At 40.4% G+C, this 19363-nt stretch overlaps 2 protein-coding genes across 3 annotated transcripts in view; one reads left to right on the forward strand and one right to left on the reverse strand.

Moving 5' to 3' along the window:
• Positions 1–999: 999 nt before the first annotated feature.
• CALCR (calcitonin receptor) overlaps positions 1000–19363 on the reverse strand; it is a 136818-nt gene continuing 118454 nt past the window's right edge. For both annotated transcript variants that reach the window (XM_059933854.1, XM_059933855.1), the window contains 5 exons: positions 13046–13106; positions 12900–12966; positions 11345–11563; positions 8830–8871; positions 1000–1768 (listed from right to left, as the gene is read on the reverse strand). In XM_059933854.1, the coding sequence (XP_059789837.1) occupies positions 1448–1768; positions 8830–8871; positions 11345–11563; positions 12900–12966; positions 13046–13106 (710 nt within the window). In that variant the 3' untranslated portion in view covers positions 1000–1447. The remainder of the gene's footprint in view (positions 1769–8829; positions 8872–11344; positions 11564–12899; positions 12967–13045; positions 13107–19363) is intronic.
• On the forward strand, positions 17584–18238 carry LOC132371514 (ragulator complex protein LAMTOR3-like). Its single transcript, XM_059932780.1, has one exon. It carries the CDS (start codon positions 17584–17586, stop codon positions 17956–17958), a length of 375 nt encoding a protein of 124 aa, XP_059788763.1. The 3' UTR covers positions 17959–18238.

The raw sequence follows: 19363 nt of genomic DNA on the forward strand, positions 1-19363 counted from the left end.
ACTTTTTGTCTTTCCAAAACTATATCATTTCTGAAAGGCAGTGGCATATGATGATGTACATGAGATGAGATTTGGAGGGCTTCAATGGATCTCCTCATTTAGCATACAAATTAACTAACGGTAACTGATTACTGTTGCAAATTCACAAATTAATTTCAGGTGCCAGTAATGATACTGGTTTACTCAGGGATTTTTGAAGATTTTATATTGCAGGAAGAGAGGTATGGGAGTATAACATTGAATTTTAATGAGAAAGTCTATTTTTATTTTAAATGAGTTGGTATATAGTTAAACTTGTAGCAGTTAATTTTTTCCCCCTCCTGTTTCACTAATAGCAGCAAACAAGAGGTCAACTACAAACTGATTTCTAATTAGTCCTACTGAATCTTCCTGGAAAAGGCTGAGATCTTGTTAAGTTTAGAAGCTGGGTGGAAAGCAGTTAATGGACTTGTATGGAGTCTTTTAATTACCAGTCTTAAACAAATTTTTTACTGCTAGATAGCACCCAAGGGCAAGAGGTAATCTGCTTTATAAACCTTGGAATGATTTGCTTTATAAATCCTGGAGTTTAGGAAAGTGGAAAACTCCCTTTAAAGAGAGTATTCTCTTCCATTAGGAATTATATTTTTGGCAGTTTTGTGAAAAATTTAGTGATGGATTCTTTGTGACCTCCCAATTTATAAATGTTAGCAACATGAAGGCCAATTCCTCACAGCAGTTAGGGCCTGCCCAACAGATAGGATTATCCAAAACAAAGATGAGTGTCAGTATTAGTAAACCAATTAACAAATGGACCCATCTAAGGTTTAGAGCAAACTGACTCTAAATTTCTTTTTCATTCAAAGCATTACATTTTCCTGCCAAATGCAAATCTTTCCCCCCCACACACACTTGGTCATCTCTATATTAGAAAGCCACATTGTCTTGGGGAGGTCACATTGTAATTTGTGCAGTTTACATTGTGTGGATGGTAAAACATCTGAGTAACATCAGAATTCATAGAAATTAAAAAAAAAATTAAAAATCAGATCCATAGCCAAATACAGAAGTATCCTAATTCAAAGTTTAGGGTTAAAAAGAAAAACATTGACAGTGATTTTAATTTTTCAAAGGTATAAGTGGCTCAAGATTAACAAGGAGCACCCTGTATCTGAACTAGGTCAATTTAACTGTTTTACTCGGACACTTTGCTTGCATTACTATGACATTTGTATCTCAGTCCTGGATGAAAGATGGAATTCACAGGAGTTCACAAGTGTTGCAGAGGGAGACTCCATTCCTAGACTGTCTCCCGGTAGCAACAGTACCAAGTAAAACTTTCTTCAGGTTCACTATGGACAAATGAGATGTTTGCTCCTGGGAGGATGGAAATCACTTTAAATGCATGGTTGGTCTTTCTCCCAGGAAATGAGGGCTCAGTGATCACGATGTTGTATTTGCGTCACATTCAAGCGGATGACTCTTGCTCGATGATTTCCATGGCGATGACCTCAGCACCCTCCATAGCGATGACCTCAGCACCCTCCATAGCGATGACCTCAGCCCCCTCCATAGCGGTGACCTCAGCCCCCTCCTCGCCTAGGTTGTTGGTGGGCTCGTTCCTTGGCTCCTGATGGCAGATGTAGACAGGCATCTGAGGAGCCTCAGCCAGGGCGGCAGCGGCAGCGGCAGTGGCAGCAGCAGCGTTGGCGGCGCGGTTGGCGCGGCGGTGGCCACTCCAGCGCTGGGCTTGGTATTGGTTCCATTGACGCTTCAGAGCGGCTTGGACCTGGAATAGAAGAGAGAACCTTGTGTTCATACAGTTGTCGGAAATGATCTGAGCCAAGTTCCTGAGCGCAGGTCTTGGAGCTTATCAGAGGTTAGGGGAGGTTGAATTGTAATTCTCATCTAAAGGGCCGTGTGGTAAATGCTCTGCCTGTGGAATATACCATCTTGGAAGAAGAATTTGCGAACTGGAGAACTGAGTTACTTGCCTCAACTACCACTGGCAAGGTTATTTGCTGTTTTGAGCAAAGTTTCCTTCATTAGCTCTTACAGTCAATGAATGAAAATTTGACTTGGTTTCACATTCAATATGGCATCCACGCCATATTAGGGAGACAGAGTTTGAAACCTTTTTATCTGCTACAACCTCTGATACAGCAGAAGCTTTTATCTAAATCTACACATTATTGGTCATGAAAAAAATATATGGAAACCATTGCACAGTTCTGGATTTTATGATAATGGCCTCATACTGTTGATTTTCCTTTATCCAACGTGGCTTGAGAAGGGGTGTGCCCGATAAAGCTCTGGTTAGTGGTTAACTAACCACGTCTTATACATTTTTGTATTACCAGATGTCGTGGTGTTTGGCATAGAGCAGTTATTCAACAAATGTTTGTTGAATGGTTATCAACATCCATTCTAGAATGATTTTCTACCTCTTTAAGTCAAGAAAATGATCATCCATGACCGTATTGTAATTAGTGCATTAGTGTCTGGTGGTATTAGGGTGGGATGCTAAAACTGGCTAGAGTGAATTTGAGGAAGAGACTTGAATTCCTCCCTGAGGTGAACTGTAAAGCACTAGGTCATCTACAGTTGTGATTAGGTCTTCTCTCTCACGCCATGGTGTATGATTTGGGGAATTATTCTTGAGCTCCAATGGGTCGCTAATTTTGGAAATTATCAGAAGCAACCACTTGTAATATTATACCAGCAGCGAGCTGCATGGGAGGGAATGGTTGTCACTGGGTAACATCACATCACCTTTCCTTTCCTTTTCCACTGATAAGGCCATTTCGCTGGGTCTCATTTGATGCCATGAAAAAGTATTGAACTTTGGGTCAAGAAACTGATTCTGCCCACATTAGCCATGAAATCTTGGGTAGGATAGTTAACCCCTCTGAGACTCCTTTCTTCAATACAACTCTTCTACCTCACCTAGCTGTTTGAAGGATTAAATTGTTGCACTATGAATCAAAGTGGCTTCTAAGATGTAAGTACCATACAAGGAGGCTATTATTCCTATTATTATACTCTTATTACGGCAGGATGGTGGCCTCAAGTCTTTAGACTAAAGGAAACTCTTACGTCATATGTGTGGATATATATATATATTTGGAGGGTGGTGGTGGTAAGAAAATAAAAACGAGCTCTTAATTACATAGCTTCTGATCTCATGTTCAGTTCTCTCTCACATATTCCAAGCTAGGTCTCCACAAAGAGTACTCTACAGCCTGGTAAAATATCTGATGCTAATGCAAATCAAAGTTTTCTTCACATTGTGATTTGCACTGGCAAAAGGGTGTTGTTGGATCTTTTGGGAAAAGGAAAGAAAATACTCTTGGTGGGAAGATCACCCTAGGAATATATTTTCAAATACAAAGGTGTTTATTAAAGGTATCAATGAATAAAGTTCAGACTCTCTCCTTCCATCACTCACTTTGTCCTTCACTTGACTCCCCAAGAAGACAACTGTGTTTCCCTATCAGTTTCTGGCCTTTTGCTTTGCAATCTGTGCAATAGGGAGAGCTACAGAATTGAAGAGAGACTAGACTGATTATATCAGAAAGGATTGATATGAAACCACAGCTGAATATAACTGGGAAAGAGCATCCCTACTGAGTTATACTTTCAGACAAAACATGAGTAAATTTTACTTTTTGCCATGCAATGAAATTTCTCTTTTAGTACCTCTTCAAGAATCTAGTAAATATTTAAATTGCTTTCCAATTCTCTTTTGAACTTTGGATTTCTTTACAATGTATTTTCCTGTTGAGACTAGCAAAGAGATAGTGATGCTTTATTTGGGTTGTACCATCTATTAAACAGGTCCTTAAATGCCAGGTTTATAATCTAGGAACTATCAAGTGCCCTGTTGAGGAATTAGGAAATATACTGGCTCAGCATAATTTTGGAGAAGCAATGTCCCCAGACAAAGGGAACTGATAGTTTCTGTGGATTCAGCATCTCTTAAATACCAACATTGTCTTTATAGCTAAAACACAACACAGATATTTAGAGGTATCCGAGGCAGACAGTGCCCAGGAGGAAAAAAAAAAAGGAAGTCTTTGTTTTGCCTCATCTGTCCTCTTAAAACAGTCTGCATTGGAGTATCCATGCATACTACTGAAGTACCCAGCATGAGGCCAAAGGGTTTGAAGTCTATTTCAATTTTTAAAAATTGTTACAGAAATGTTCATAGCCTCCTATAATTGTATTCCAAAATTATAACCTATCCTTTTGTGTGGAGATGGCAATCTGCTTCCATTTGTAAACCACACATGTAAGAATAGGCCCTTAGCAGCATGTGAAAGACACTTCAATTTAATACAGTTTAATAAGGGCAATTATCTCCTACAATACCACAGGTTGAGTCTAACGCTGCTTTGATCCCAAGAATGTGGGCATTGAATCTGAAAAATACAGGGGAGACTCTGGTTGCTCCTGAAAAGCATCAGAAATGTAAGGAGTTGCCCACGGGGTAAGTATAATATACAAAGTTTTGAATTATATAAATTCATTGCTCGTTATAAAAGCAATTAACACAGATCACTTCACATTTCCTCGATCATGTCAATTTATTTATTGCCAACTTTAAAAAATAGAACCCTGGTCTGATGGCTTGAAGACATAATTATTACACCTGGCTCTATTATTAACTAACTGTATAAGGTTGGTAACATTTGGGGCCTCCATTTCTATATTTGTAAAAAAGAAACTCAGGTTGGAACGTTCGTGGTTGAATTTGGATGTTTTTGTCTTTGGCCTTTGTTTTCCCGTTAAGTTCATTATAAGCACTTGCAGTTAGGTGCTGCTGAATGGAAAGTGGGATTTATCCCAGGAGTTCTTTTTTTTTTTTTTTCTTTGTCTAGGACAAAGAAATCCTTGTTTAGCTTTGAGTCCCAAAGCTTTCTTGAGTCTCTAGAAAGACAATATTTTTGAAAACCAAGTTTTATTGAGAGAAAGAATTTCTAAATAGAAAAACTTATTTTTGCATATGAAGTGGTCTGAAAATAGAACTTTACTAAAAGCAATAGTATACAGCCACTATGGAGAACAGTATGGAGGTTCCTTAAAAAACTAAAAATAGAACTACCATATGACCCAGCAATCCCACTACTGGGCATATACCCTGAGAAAACCATAATTCAAAAAGAGTCATGTACCACAATGTTCACTGCAGCACTATTTACAATAGCCAGGACATGGAAGCAACCTAAGTGTCCATCAACAGATGAATGGGTTAAGAAGATGTGGCACATATATACAATGGAATATTACTCAGCCATAAAAATAAACGAAATGGAGTTATTTGTAGTGAGGTGGATGGACCTAGAGTCTGTCATAGAGAGTGAAGTAAGTCAGAAAGAGAAAAACAAATACCGTATGCTAACACATATATATGGAATCTAGGGGGAAAAAAAAGGTTCTGAAGAACGTAGGGGCAGGATAGGAATAAAGACACAGATGTAGAGAATGGACTTGAGGACACAGGGAGGGGGAAGGGTAAGCTGGGACGAAGTGAGAGAGTGGCATGGACTTATATATACTACAAAATGTCAAACAGATAGCTAGTGGGAAGCAGCTGCATAGCACAGGGAGATCAGCTTGGTGCTTTGTGACCACCTAGAGGGGTGGGATAGGGAGGGTGGGAGGGAGGGAGATGCAAGAGGGAAGAGATATGGGAACATATGTATAACTGATTCACTTTGTTATAAAGCAGAACTAACACACCACTGTAAGCAATTATACTCCAATAAAGATGTTAAAAAAATAAAAGCAATAGTATAGCGAACATGCAGGATATGACATAGGGAGAGTCCCTTATAGACAGGAAGGGGAAGTGGTGAGTACAGAGCCCTTCCAGTCCCCCCGCAAGAGGAGAGACAGATATAAAGAGACACAAATGACTTTGCATTTCCACTTCATGGAGGGAATACTTGAAAAAATGGGGAGAAGAAAGAAAGCAAGGAATAACAGAAACATTCCTGTATAGCAGGTCTTTCTCTTTGCTTCTGAGAGCACAGTCCTGAAAACTGATAGCCTTGTAAAGAAGTCCCACTCTTGGCCTGGTACCAGGTCCAACAGGGTGCCTGAGCAGTGGAGTGGCAGTGACTATGGTACGTACTAAAGACAGATTCACAGGCCCTTCACAAAGGTGAAGAAAGGGGCCTGAGTTTCCAGGCTCCTCAGGTGGCCTGGAAGGGAGGACTGGTGTCTCAGGATAGGGCTGGGGCCTGCAGAGTGAGAGGATCTCTAGGGTCCTCAGAAGTGAGGGGAGCCACCAGGAACTTCAACAGGGGATGCCAGCGTAATACTTGGAAACCAGCTGCCCATTTGTTCAAAGGCTTTTGAACTAAATATTTTCTAGAAAGAGACTGTTGTAAACTATTAGAGGCTGGTGGAATGAGCTCTTCAAAGCAAGCTAAGTTACAGCAAATAAACAAAATTTTAGTTTTCACACATTTCAATTTGTGACTATTAAATTGAGATCCTTCTAGACCTTGCTGCTTTGATCCACAAACTCTTTTATCCACAGTACATGGGCAAAAGCAAGAAAAATGAAAAAGGGAAAACCTGCACTGTGTTGTTAGTACTCTCAATTTTTAAGCTACTGCTTAGAAAAATTGGGCCTCTCCATAGGTGTAATCATCTTTTTGTGGTCTCTTAGATACTTAACAATTTACTGAAATGATTGGGTGGTCAATGTCCACACTCTTGGAAAAGTTGTGGGAAATGTCTGTTACATAAGCGTGCTCTCGTGGTCATCTCCTGATGCCTTGTACTGTAATCCTCAAAATTCCTTTCCTGCTTTTAACCTACCCATTGACTATCTGATCCATTTCCACAGTAGGAGTCACTGATAACATATGGATAATAAACAAAAATTAAAACCTTTATCTTCATTGTAGAACTGACATATTAGCTCCCTAGATCTCTGCTAAAATGTAACATTCAGCCAGGCAAAGCGTGATCACAACCATGCGGCTGGAAATCACTTTCCGCATGTGTAAGTGCCCTGTCCATGTTCAGTGTTGTAAGACAGTAAGCTCACAGGACACCTGCAATCCATGGGGCTGGGCTGATACTACATTTGGCACAGTACACAGTTTCTGTGTTATTAGAAATGCCACACTGGTACATTCCCCCAGTAACATGATATTAACTAAAATGGGGATGGTTTCTTTACTTCCAAAAGCAGAGATAACATACTTGAATTAGAGACTTTCAATTGTTAGGAGCACCTCTGGGCTTGCTTTCTACGCCTGCCACTTCAAAGACGGCATCATGGATAAGACACAATCAGTATTGAAGTATCTTTACAAACGCGTGCAAGCCTTTCGTGTTTTCAAGGTATGCCCTTCCTGAACCTGATTTTTATATTAGCCCTATATCGATATTATTTTAGATGAAAACATTTATTTTGTATGCCACCTGAGCCAACTCCAAAGGCAGGGATATTCATTCACAGAAATTGATATAAAGATGGGGTGACCTAAGCCCTATTTATTTACTAGTTTTTACTGTTCTTAAAAGAAAAGACACTTTAACAGCTGGTAACAGAAGGATGTCTTTTCATTTCTGTCTCAGAGTTTCAGTATAGTCCCTAGCAATAGTGAATACACAGTATATTTTTGTTCGATTAAGGAATGAGCTGTTGGATGGATGAATGAATGAAGGAATGAAATGTATCGATTAAAAGGGAGAGCAGGGGCAACCATCTTGCAGTTTTGGGGTTGGACAGGAGCAAGAGGTCTCAGAGCTGCAAAATATTATAGGTGCTCACTGAATATTGTTTAACTGAAGAAATAAAGACTAGAAAATCCATTAAATATCAATTAATAATGGTTAGAAAATCATTCTTATTACTAACTGGAAAATAATACATTGATCTTTTAACAAAATGTGATTTGCCTTGGTATAAAATTATTCTCATTAGGAATTAATTTAACATTATCACAAATACTTTTACATTAAAAGTTATGAGGTGTATAACTCAAGAAAGTGTACTAACAAAACTTCAGGAAGGAGTCATAGACATAATGCCGTGCAGTGGAAGATTTAGACCATTTAATTGGAAATCAGGAAATCTGGGTTCTAGTCCTGGTTATAAACTATGATTGTGACATTGGGCAAGTCACGTGATCTTTCCGGAGTTTAGATTTCTCACCTGAAAAATGAGGGAGCTTTCAAATCTTTGAAGCCCTGGAAGTTCTTTGGTACAAATTTAAGCAGCTCCACTTTTGTTTTACAAATTGGGCTCCCAGGCAAGATATCATTGGAAGAAAGGAAACTCTGGCTAAAAAAACCCCTTAAAACACTGGCCATGTGGATCTCTAGATTTTACTGATCTAAATATTCAGATAACAAATTACTTATTCCCTTTCGAGTCTTAACTCCAGGGTGATTTTCAAAATGTTGAATAAGTGGTATGACACTGGCATCAAGCAACTGGAAAAGAAGGCAGTGAACCAGGACAAACTGGCTGGATATTGGTTCTGCCCTAGTGAGGAGTTGGGCCTTCCAAAGGGAATGGGGGTGTGACTTCGATTCTATGGGAATCCAAAATAGCTTTCACTGTTGCTGCTCAGGGTGCTGACCAGCTTAAGGTATAATCCAAGGAAATGAGAATTTAGCTACCTGTCTGGATAATATCTGCAGTTGTACCACACAAAAACATAGGTAAGATTCAACTTGCAGTAGTGGAAAAAAATATGATCCAGCTAGTCATGAAACCCTGTAAGGTCAACTGTAGAAGTGAGAGTGCACAGAGGCCCTTTGGAGACTGTAAAGTGCTGGCTTTATATAAACGAGTGGCGGTATTACATGTAACACGCTTACCTCGTGGTTGCAGAAGCAGTAAATGACGGCAACAAAGAATCCCTAAAAAGAGGAGGAAAAATAGAGTTGCAGTTATTTTTGTGTGCATTGTGTTGTTTAGTAATCAATATAAACAGACAACCTGGAGAGGAACATTTCACTACAGCAACAGCAAGTCAAGGCTCGATGAAAAACAATTACTACCGCTCATGTTCAGTGCTTCACTACAAGAATATTCCATTAGAAATGCCTTTTTCTCGTTAGGATTCTATTGTTTGGCTAAAAAGACTGCTCTCGTCAATCTGGTTAATATATTACGGCCTTTAACATGGAGATTTATAGCAGAATATTCTGGTTACAGGGGACTTGAAAAGAATCTTTGTACCTAAAAAACTTAAAAACTGAGATCTTGTAGAGTTTATTAGAGAAAACTTTTGCAAGCACAAATGTCACAGTCAGTGCATGGCTGTGGGCCTGACTGTGCCCTGTGTCCTCATGGTGAACTAGTGCAGTCCTGTTCCCACAGCCAAGTCCATCTCTCCAATAAGGATGTGGACTAAGTAACTTCTGAGGTTCCGGTCACTACTTAGAAGATTCCTTGTATCCAAGCTTTAACTGCCTATAGAAATGGCCAAAATAATAGATCGGATTATTAAAATAATTCCTAAACTTAATTTTAAGCCCTATTAATCTTGACCTCCTTCTTCACATTAAGCCTCAGCAGTAGAAAATAAAACTACTTGGACATGAATAATTGAGACAGCAAAACTCTGGCCTAAGAGCCTGTAGCAGACTCACTTCTGCCTTAGGACACGCCATGTCCCACCCTTGCTTTCAAAGTGCCTCACACTGTGCCTTCAACGAGGCTTTGGATCTGAAGCAAAGTGAACGGAAACAAGGCAGCCACTCTCCACCCCTGGGTAGCAGACATGGGACCACCTGGGACGACCCCCAAGACGCTGCTCCATTCTCTCCCACATGAGAAGAGACCTGGATACATTTCCCTGTGTAGTCACTGAACTGTCAAAGGTGGATTCCTGACATCCCTCTGACATCCCTCTGACAGATGGAGGGTGACAGAGCAGGAGGCGTGCACGCTCTGTGCAAATTCATTGCAGCTCATGGAAAAACAATTCAATGTGTATTTATGAAAGGAGGGTCTGAAAATTACTGTATGGGAGACGGAGTATATGTGTGGGTGGGACCAGCTGAGGGTCCTGGGAGTAATGGGAAAGCAGAAGCAACAAAGTGCTCACAAAACCTGGTTTCCTTCACAGTTTTGGATGTTGGCTTGGAGGCTGTAAGTTACGAGATTTTAGGTCAGCTTTAGAGTTATATCTCCTGACTTTGCCACTAACCAGAAAAGTCCATTTCCTTATCTGTAATAGGCATGAGAATACTTACCTCACACATGAAGTGCTACATATTAGTGAATGGTAGCTATAATTATGATGATTTCTGATTGGACAGCGTGAGAGTGTCAGCCATACCCATTCTCTGTGGTCTGCCTGACATTGTAGGGATGGCTAAAATGTAGGTATTCTAAGGTTCTGACCTCTCTAATCAGAGTCAAGGCAATGAAGTGAAATGACTGGAAACGCTTCCAGTTTAAGAGGGATATAGATTCCAGCTCAGGGTCCAGTGTTGGCATTTCACACTGATAGAAACATCTGCTTCTCTGCCCTGTGTTTTCATGGCATTAGCGACTAGACTGATAATTATCCAGGTTGGAAAGCCAATTGGCATTGGTTACATGGGTCTTCAACAGTCCCCTCAATAAAGCAAAACCAAGTGTGGCCCTCGGATGCTGGGGAGGGGAAGGAAAGGTCAAAAGCACTATGGGAGGGACTTCCCTGGTGGCACAGTGGTTAAGAATCCGCCTGCCAATGCAGGGGACACGGGTTCGAGCCCTGGTCCGGGAAGATCCCACATGCCGCGGAGCAACTGAGCCCGTGCGCCACAACTGCTGAGCCTGCGCTCTAGAGCCCGTGAGTCACAACTACTGAGCCTGCGTGCCACAACTACTGAATCCCGTGCGCCTAGAGCCCGTGCTCTGCAACAAGAAAATCCACCGCAGTGAGAAGCCTGCACATCTCAATGAAGAGTAGCCCCCGCTCACTGCAAGTAGAGAAAGCCTGCGCGCAGCAATGAAGACCCAACGCAGCCATAAATAGATAAATAGATGATAGATAGATAGATAGGTAGATAGATAGATAGATAGATAGAAAGAAAAAAAGCACTGTGGGTGTAGCTCTGTCCTTAGCCCTGGGCAGTGGGTCAGTCTCTGGACAAATATATTTGTTCTCTAAAGATGTATTCTCAAAGCTCATACCTCCTGTTTCCTGTTTCCAGTCTCCTTGCCCAATTTTAAGATTCAAAACGTGGGAAAGTAGGCAGTGAGAGAGACAGAGAAGCGCCGTCTCCCTTCCGGGTAACACATGTTCTAAAGGATCATTCTCATCACAGAGGAGCCCCAGAAAACTGTGGGCCCTGCACCAACTAGCTGAGCGAGTGGTTGAATAAGTGCTTTCCCTACCTGGAAGTGGATCAGAGAGTGCATCACGTAGTCGTAGATCCTTCCAAGCACTGGGTGGGAAGGTCTCCAGGGAAGGACGACGAACTGGACCCCAAGCAGGGGCACCAGGATCAGAGTGGCCCTCACCGCCTTCAGGTACATGTGCGATTCCTCCTCCTGGGATTCCTTCATTTTCTTCACAAGCACCCGGACGATGTTGAGCAAAAAGAAGAAGTTGATCTGCAAAGATATGATCATTCTGAGCAAATTCTCCAGGTCAGCACCCCTGAAGGACACCCACTTCCCTCAGTTCTCGTTTATCCAGTGTGGGGAGCAGATAGCACCTACACGGGACACAGGTGACTGCCTGTGAGGTAACAGAATCGGCTCCGTGTTACGAGAACACGGAGCATCAGTAGAGCCAAATACTCTTTTCAGATGTGAATTAACATTTCCCCCCCTTTTTTCCTATATGAGAAAATAATTTCCTGTATATGTAAGTATATTAGGTTCAGTTCTAAGGAAGGTGTTTTATTCTTTATTTAGGTTTTTATAATTTTTACAAAGGGAAGTCATAAGTGACACTTTTAGATTTCGCTTTCTTATCTTTTCATTATGAAGATTTTTCCCTTAGGCAGGACTACTTAACTAATAGTAAAATAAGGGCTGAAAAATTTATCTGTAAAGCTTATGCAGTGGAGAAAGCTAACCTAGACTTCTTTTTTTCTAATAACACTTTTCAAAAGAAATCACTTCATTGAGGTATAATGTATGTTCAGTAAAATGGTAATTTTAAGTTTACATGTGGGAAGTTTAGACGAATGTATGTACCTGTGTAACAACCACTCCAAACAAGAAAAGAGCATTTCCACCACCCCAGAAAGTCCCCTCTTGCCCCTTTGCAGTCAGCAACTCCCGGACCCCACCTCTGGCAACTACTGATTCCTATCATCACAGAAATGGAGTAATATGTGGTGTGTATTCTTTTGTGTCTGGTTTCTTTGGTTTAACATACTGTCTATGGGATTCATTTGTGTTGTGTGTATTGGCATTTCATTCATTTTTACTGCTGAGTAGTACTGAATTATAGAAATAATACATATACATGATTTGTTTATTCATTCTCCTGTTTATGGAAATTGGAATGGTTTCCAAAATTTGACTATTATGAATAAGCATGCTATGAATACTTGTATACCAGTCTTTGCGTGGGCATGTTTTCATTTCACTTGAATAAGTACCTAGGAGTGGAATGGCCTGTTCCTATGGTAAGTGTACGTTTAACTTTGGCAAAGCCCAGGGGAAAATGCTGCAGGGGGACTTTGTGGTCTCTCGCTTTCTTATCAGCAACATCTTTACCTTTGGTCTTTAACTAGGAGAATTTATAGAATTGTTGAAAAAAAAAAAAAAGAACACCTATATTGTTGCTATAGCTTGTATAGAAATGAGCTTATGCCCCTCCACCCAACTGTAGTAAATAAAAATCATTTTTAAAAAGACTCTCAAATCAAATTGTTCTTATTATAGATTATTATTAAATTAACTGTCAATAATGGATTTAAAAAGCAATTCTCACCACTAGTGCCCCCATGACAGGACCATGGATGATGTAAAGCAGGTTGGTGTCCACACTCAGCCAGCAACTAAAAAACAGAGGAGGGAAGACATCAATACAAGTGCATTTTATTTACAAATATGTTAACTAAGAACCACAGTACTTACTTGTCATTGAATAGCAGTGCCCTTGCGATAGCATGGGCAGTGGTTGGCACCAGCGGGAGCCCTAAAATGTGAAAAAGTACAAAAGCTATAACTACAGTTTGATGGAAATTGTAGTTTACTTTCAAGAATAGTGGCAAATTTAACGTCTTGTCAAGATATTGCCCTGATGTTTTTGTGCAGATTATCTTTGGTCAAACCAGGTAAAAATGCTCTTAGTTAGAACATCATGTGCTGTCAGAGAGTTTGGTTAACAGCATCCAGATAATTAAAAGCCTTTCACAAATTATCCAGTGTGGTAGGTACATTATTACTCTCACTATAACCGTAATACCATTGTTACATCTGTGGTGATGATGATGGCTATTAATTGAGACCAGAAAGCTTTTCACTGTGTGTGAACTGGGCTGTCTTACACAGGGGAGGTGGGTTGTCCTGAAGGGAAGGGACCGGAGATGGCACATGAAAGCCATAGTCTGATTGCTCCAAAGACTTCTTTTGGTGCTCTCAGTATTTCTTCCAGGCTTTTTGTTTTTCTGTTTATATCATGTGCATTGATCCTATTTTCTTTCAACAAGAACACTTCAGAGTAGCTAGTGCATACCCTACCCTCTGGAAGTTCTGGCTCCAGGACCTTTTATTAAAGCAGCTCAGAATCTACTTCCCTGAGTAAACTTGAAGTACTAGTCAAAAACAACTTTGAGTTTATAAACGGAACGATGGAGATAGCTGCTGGCGATGCGTCCTGTCAGTCTGAATCTTTTAAAAATCAACCTTTATTCTATAAAAGTAATCTAGAGTAAAGCTGTAACTTTTGTAAAAAAAAAAAAAAAAATCTTTTTCTCAGATATACCCATGCACAATAGAAAATTGTTTGATTTGGTTGACACATTTGTAGACAGAGTTTTTAAAACTATTATCAAATTAAGAAATGTGTCTCAGAAGTGAATCAGACCTCCACACTTTTTCTGTGAATTATATGCAAAAAGAGACTCAGAACATTCAGTTTTCACCAAAGAACCACCTCAGCTTCTTAACCCACGAAGCATATAATTCAAAATAGGGCCATCAATTAAATGTTTGACTTCAAAGAATTTTGAGTCTATTTACACAAAACATGATTGTGTTTTATTCACAGCAGTTCTAACATCCCACTCAGGTTTAGAATCAGAAATTCACTCTCTCTGACTTTACTTTGAAATACACATTTTAGAATTAGACAGCAAGAGAGGCAATATGGAGACTTCACTTCCACCTTGTCATTTTGTAGAAAGGAAAATGTGATTCTTACTTAATACAGAGAAGAGTATAGACCCGTATCTGTTAATTCCTAGGGCTCTTCACCTGCCTCTAGCCATGATGTCACTTTTTACACAGTTTATTTTTTTCTTTCCTTTTCCTCTTCTTCCAGGCTTCAAGCGTCATAACAACCTTTCCCGCCCACTAAAGATGGTCAGAGAAAGAATAATCCTCTCTCCCCAGGATTCTTCTTCAGGAGTACTGGATAAATTCTACTTGTTCATTATAAAAGTCCATGGGTGGGGGAGTTCCTTTGATTTATAACAACGGGAGAAACAGCAAGGCGAAGAATCAATCTGAAGAGGGTTGTAAAATAAATGATTTTTCTGAGAACTAAACTTCAGTGTTTGAAGTTGCTTCGATTTGAGAGAAATTGACCAGTAAGCTGTCCAGTGCAGACTTGTAAGGAAGTAACTACTGAAAGAAGCCTTTTTTCATTTTCTGTTGGGGAGAAGTTCACCACCAGATACTTTTCACCCAGAGGGTGATGTTCATACTGTCTCTTATAATTCTTTGAGATGGAGTGGGTAATATTACAGCTGAAATGAATGGATGAGATGTACATCACCTGCAAACAAAGTTAGGTCTTAGGATGTAGCTTTCTTGGGTCAAATTTTCTGCTGTCCCACTTTCAAACTCTTTTCAAAACATAGGTTACACCTTATTTCATGGCATTGGACCTAAATTTTAGGACCCATCGTACTGTTTTGGTGTGAAAATAATTTCAAAAGGACAATAAAAATATCCAGTAGAGTGCTTCCCTGGTGGCGCAGTGGTTGAGAATCTGCCTGCCAACGCAGGTGACACGGGTTCGAGCCCTGGTCCGGGAAGATCCCACATGCCGCAGAGCAACTGGGCCCGTGAGCCACAGCTACTGAGCCTGCGCGTCTGGAGCCTGTGCTCCGCAACAAGAGAGGCCGCAATAGTGAGAGGCCCGCGCACCGCGATGAAGAGTGGCCCCCGCTTGCCACGACTAGAGAAAGCCCTCGCACAGAAACGAAGACCCAACACAGCCGTAAATAAAAAAATTAAAAAAAAAAAAATATCCAGTAGAAATTTCTTCTTCTCTGCTCTATTAAATTCTTTAAAGTTTCTGTGAAACTATTTTTGTTGAGAATTTATTTTGGTTGTAATTTTACTTGTTTTCCTCCCATCCAAAGATAATGCTTGCCTGAAGTTCTAAGAGAAGGCTATTGCTTTAAAAGAAGTCATCACAGCTGTCTTACAATTTTGTTCTCAGAATTGAGATTTGGTACTGTGATTTTTGAATGGTAAGGAGTTTGGTGGAATTTTAGTGTGTGCAGGAGTGGAGAAAGATAGATTTAGCCCAGGCATGTTAAAAAAAAAAATTACATTTTAGAACTATACTTGTTGACTATCTTTCTAAACATCTATCTATGGACATGCAAATCCTTCTCATTCTTTTAAATGGACGATTCTGTGCTTACCTTACTGAATGTGATGTTCCTTAGGATTCTACTTGAATCATTCTGATAAAGTTTTAAGTATTCTCTGATTAAGGTATCCCATAAATATTTTACTTATTTTCATTACCTTCTTTTTGATACAACAGCTTGTTCTTTTTTCCTTTGAATTGTAACACACATGAACATGTGTGTTAAGCAGATGTCTTCAAAGAGCTGACTACGATGATGCTACAAGTTTTATAACGAATTCACAATGCATCAGTATGGAAAGAGCAGTATAAACTGCTCCTTCCAGGGTGCTCTCATCTCTGCTGAATGTCACAAGCAAGAATAAATTTGCAGCCTTTTTCTTCCATGAGAAATTTTCTGAGTGTGACAGACAGATGTTTTTAAATAGTCAAAATTGGTATAAGTATGCCATACATTTTACTTCAAAGCAAATAAGTAAACTAGATCAGACAGAAATGGTGTCTGTGGGGGGGGGGGCGGGGGGGGATGTTATTTTCAGGTTTTCAGTTTGAAGGCATCTGACCAGTGCCAATCATTATTATTGTGATAATCAGAATTGCTATTGGGGGGAATTAAATTGTAGCTAGTTGATTCCTGGCATGACCAGTTTCAGAAGACTAGAAATCACTGAGAGGGTATGTATGAAGCTGAGAAGGGCAGGGAAAGGAAAGAGGAGCTTCTTGTGGAAGGCTGGGACTAAAAGAAAAAACAACAAAAAAACAAGTTTGTATGCTGGCCTGTTTTGAGGACAGGGAAAAACAGGAGGACCTAGCACCTGATGTGGGATGGGCAGGATAGTCACAAGCTTGATTTCTAACCTTACTGGATGGTTAAAAAATCCAGGATGCTGGGCTGTTGCCAGGGTACAGCCCTTTTAGTAGCCCCGCTGCATTCTGGCTCCTGACTTCCATGAGATACTCTAGAGTGTGAGAATTTCTCTTTCTAATTAAATTAGAATATCTTATTATCTGTTACAACCAAAGAGCTGTAGCATCATCAGTTCAACTTTGAGGCAACCCAAATATCTGCCCTATTGACCCACCATTAAAGGATTAATCCCACTGGGTTTGGGTAATGTATTGATACTTGGTTAAAATCCATGTGTTCCTATGAGGGAGGGTTGACCAGTAAACGAATATTGCATAGGGCCATCCCTGGAGTAAAACGTGGAGAAGACTTTGGGCTGCTTACATGACTTCCCTGAGGCATTTCTATACAGTTGGTAACAATATCTGTTGGGCAGGGGTTCAACTACAAAGTGTGATGTTTTCAGAAAGCCTTCGGATTACCCTCCCTCCTCATGAAATCTTGCCTCCCTTATGGATATTTTTAGGGGCTCCCCCAAATGCTGCATTAAAAGTCAGGCGTAGCTGAAGGCAATCCACAGCTTCTGCTCCAAGAGTCATAGTCACCCTGTCAGTGGAGAGTAAGGGCAGCCCTTGGCTCTACAGACAGTGTGGAATGGCCCTCGGGACCCTCCTCCACTATGGAAGTTTCACTGAATGTGTTTTTGTCCCAGAGCTTTTTCCCTCTCACTGCCTTACTATCTGTCTGCTTCCCTTCCACCAGTGGAGCTGTTCTTTTAGCAGCCCTCGGGGAAAGGGAACAATTCTAGAGAGTCCCCAAGGACCTCAGCCCCCTACCTTAGTCAATTTGTACAGAAGTAGCCACACCTCACAAATCATGTGACAGCGGCTTTTAGAGGAAGCTGTCTCAGAAGCTGTCCTCTGAAGTGACAGCTCAGAGAAGCAGGCAGCCCAGAAACCCAGGCGTGGAGATTGATCCTGCCAGAGAAAGGGGTTCATGATGGTGGATGACCTACAACGATTCCTGTATAAAAAACTACCACGTGTTGAGGGGCTCCATGCTATTGTTGTATCGGATAGAGATGGAGTGCCTTTCATTAAAGGGGCCAATGATAATGCTCCAGAGCATGCTTTGAGACCTGGTTTCTTGTCTACTTTTGCCCTTGCAACAGACCAAGGGAGCAAACTTGGATTTTCAAAAAATAAAAGTATCACCTGTTACTATAACACCTACCAGGTGGTTCAATTCAATCGTTTACCTTTGGTGGTGAGTTTCATAGCCAGCAGCAATGATAATACAGGACTAATCGTCAGCCTAGAAAAGGAACTTGCTCCATTATTTGAAGAACTGAGACAAGTTGTGGAAGTTTCTTAATCTGGCAGTGGTTTCTATGTATACCTTATCTTCATTATATCAGACACAGTGTCAATCCAGCAATCTTTAGACCACAGCAACACTTGTATCCATGTACTCAAGAAAGGGCCCCTTTTCCCACCTTACACTAGAGAAAGAGCCTATAGATAGAATTTATGGACAGATTGATTGTTATCTTTTCTTGTGTAGGGCCTTTTCTTATTTGTGAGATCTGGGGATTCCACAGAAATGGTTCAATCTATCACAGCTCCTATGGAGTTAGTCCAGTCACCAAATATGCATGAGATTCTATTCGGTGGCTCAGAATCAAAATGATACTTTGATCCACTTGAGCCATGAAGTGCTCTCTACTGTACAATATGCCAGGCCTGCAGAATGAAGCAGACTCTTTTTATTGTGAATGGTGAGAACATATTTTTCTTCATATTATTTTCTTTGCATTGAGTGTGAGGAAGATAAAATGGCTTAGTAAAAGTAATAATCAGTACAATCACTAACTTTCCTTTGTATATATTACTTTGCAGTATAGGTGAGTATTACTAACTGATTTGATTCTTCTCAGAGGGTGCTCCTGTTTACTGGAAATGAAAATGATAGCTAATCAGTTTTTCTTCTACTCTGCTCTCTATAACTAATCAGTGTTTTTTAATGTTTGTGTATTCTTTATAAAATTTAGATGTGATTCATTATTGAATTGTTTCCAATATTGGTATGTATGTAAACATGGTAGTATAGCCCTTTTTTTCATACTTGAGTATAAATAAAATAGTATTTTTAAAAGTACAGTTTGAGCACTACATAGGTTTTTTTCCCCCAGACTGTTTTTTAAACGTTTAAAGACTACAATTAACTTAATTCCCTCTTTCAACCACATGAATAAGCGACTGTTTCTCGTCTGGTTTGGAGACTACTTCACCTAACATCAACTGTCAATTGGAAAATAAACCTCATCCATGAGCCTTGAAAAAAAAAAAAAGAAGAAGAAGAAGAAGAAGAAGAAGTAGCCACACCTCAAACAGTCCCACCATAAGCTTTTCAAAGCCATTGCCATGCACTGTGATGTCAGGTAGGTTCTACTTGGAGGCCCATGTGGTTATGTCTATTGCTTAGCTGGACTCCACGTCCTGAACCTTCACTAGAGGAGTCCTGCCGATGGATTGACAGGAAGGAACACTCTTGAGGATGGGAAGTGGGTCCAGGGTAGGGGAGTACAGAATTCAAAATGTGAAATTCTCCTTTGCTCTACAAACAGGTGATAAATAAAACTGAAGGGGGTCTAATCAGATCTCTCCATCAGCGCATGTTTTCAGTGCATCTGTTAGCTGGGTTTGCTTCCTGAAGACATGCTCATAATCATACCCCTCCTTCGCTGCACTCACCCTCCTGCGTACCAGAGTCCATGTGA

The sequence above is a fragment of the Balaenoptera ricei genome, chromosome 9 (genome assembly GCF_028023285.1).
Source record: "Balaenoptera ricei isolate mBalRic1 chromosome 9, mBalRic1.hap2, whole genome shotgun sequence".
Taxonomy (NCBI): Eukaryota; Metazoa; Chordata; class Mammalia; order Artiodactyla; family Balaenopteridae; genus Balaenoptera; species Balaenoptera ricei.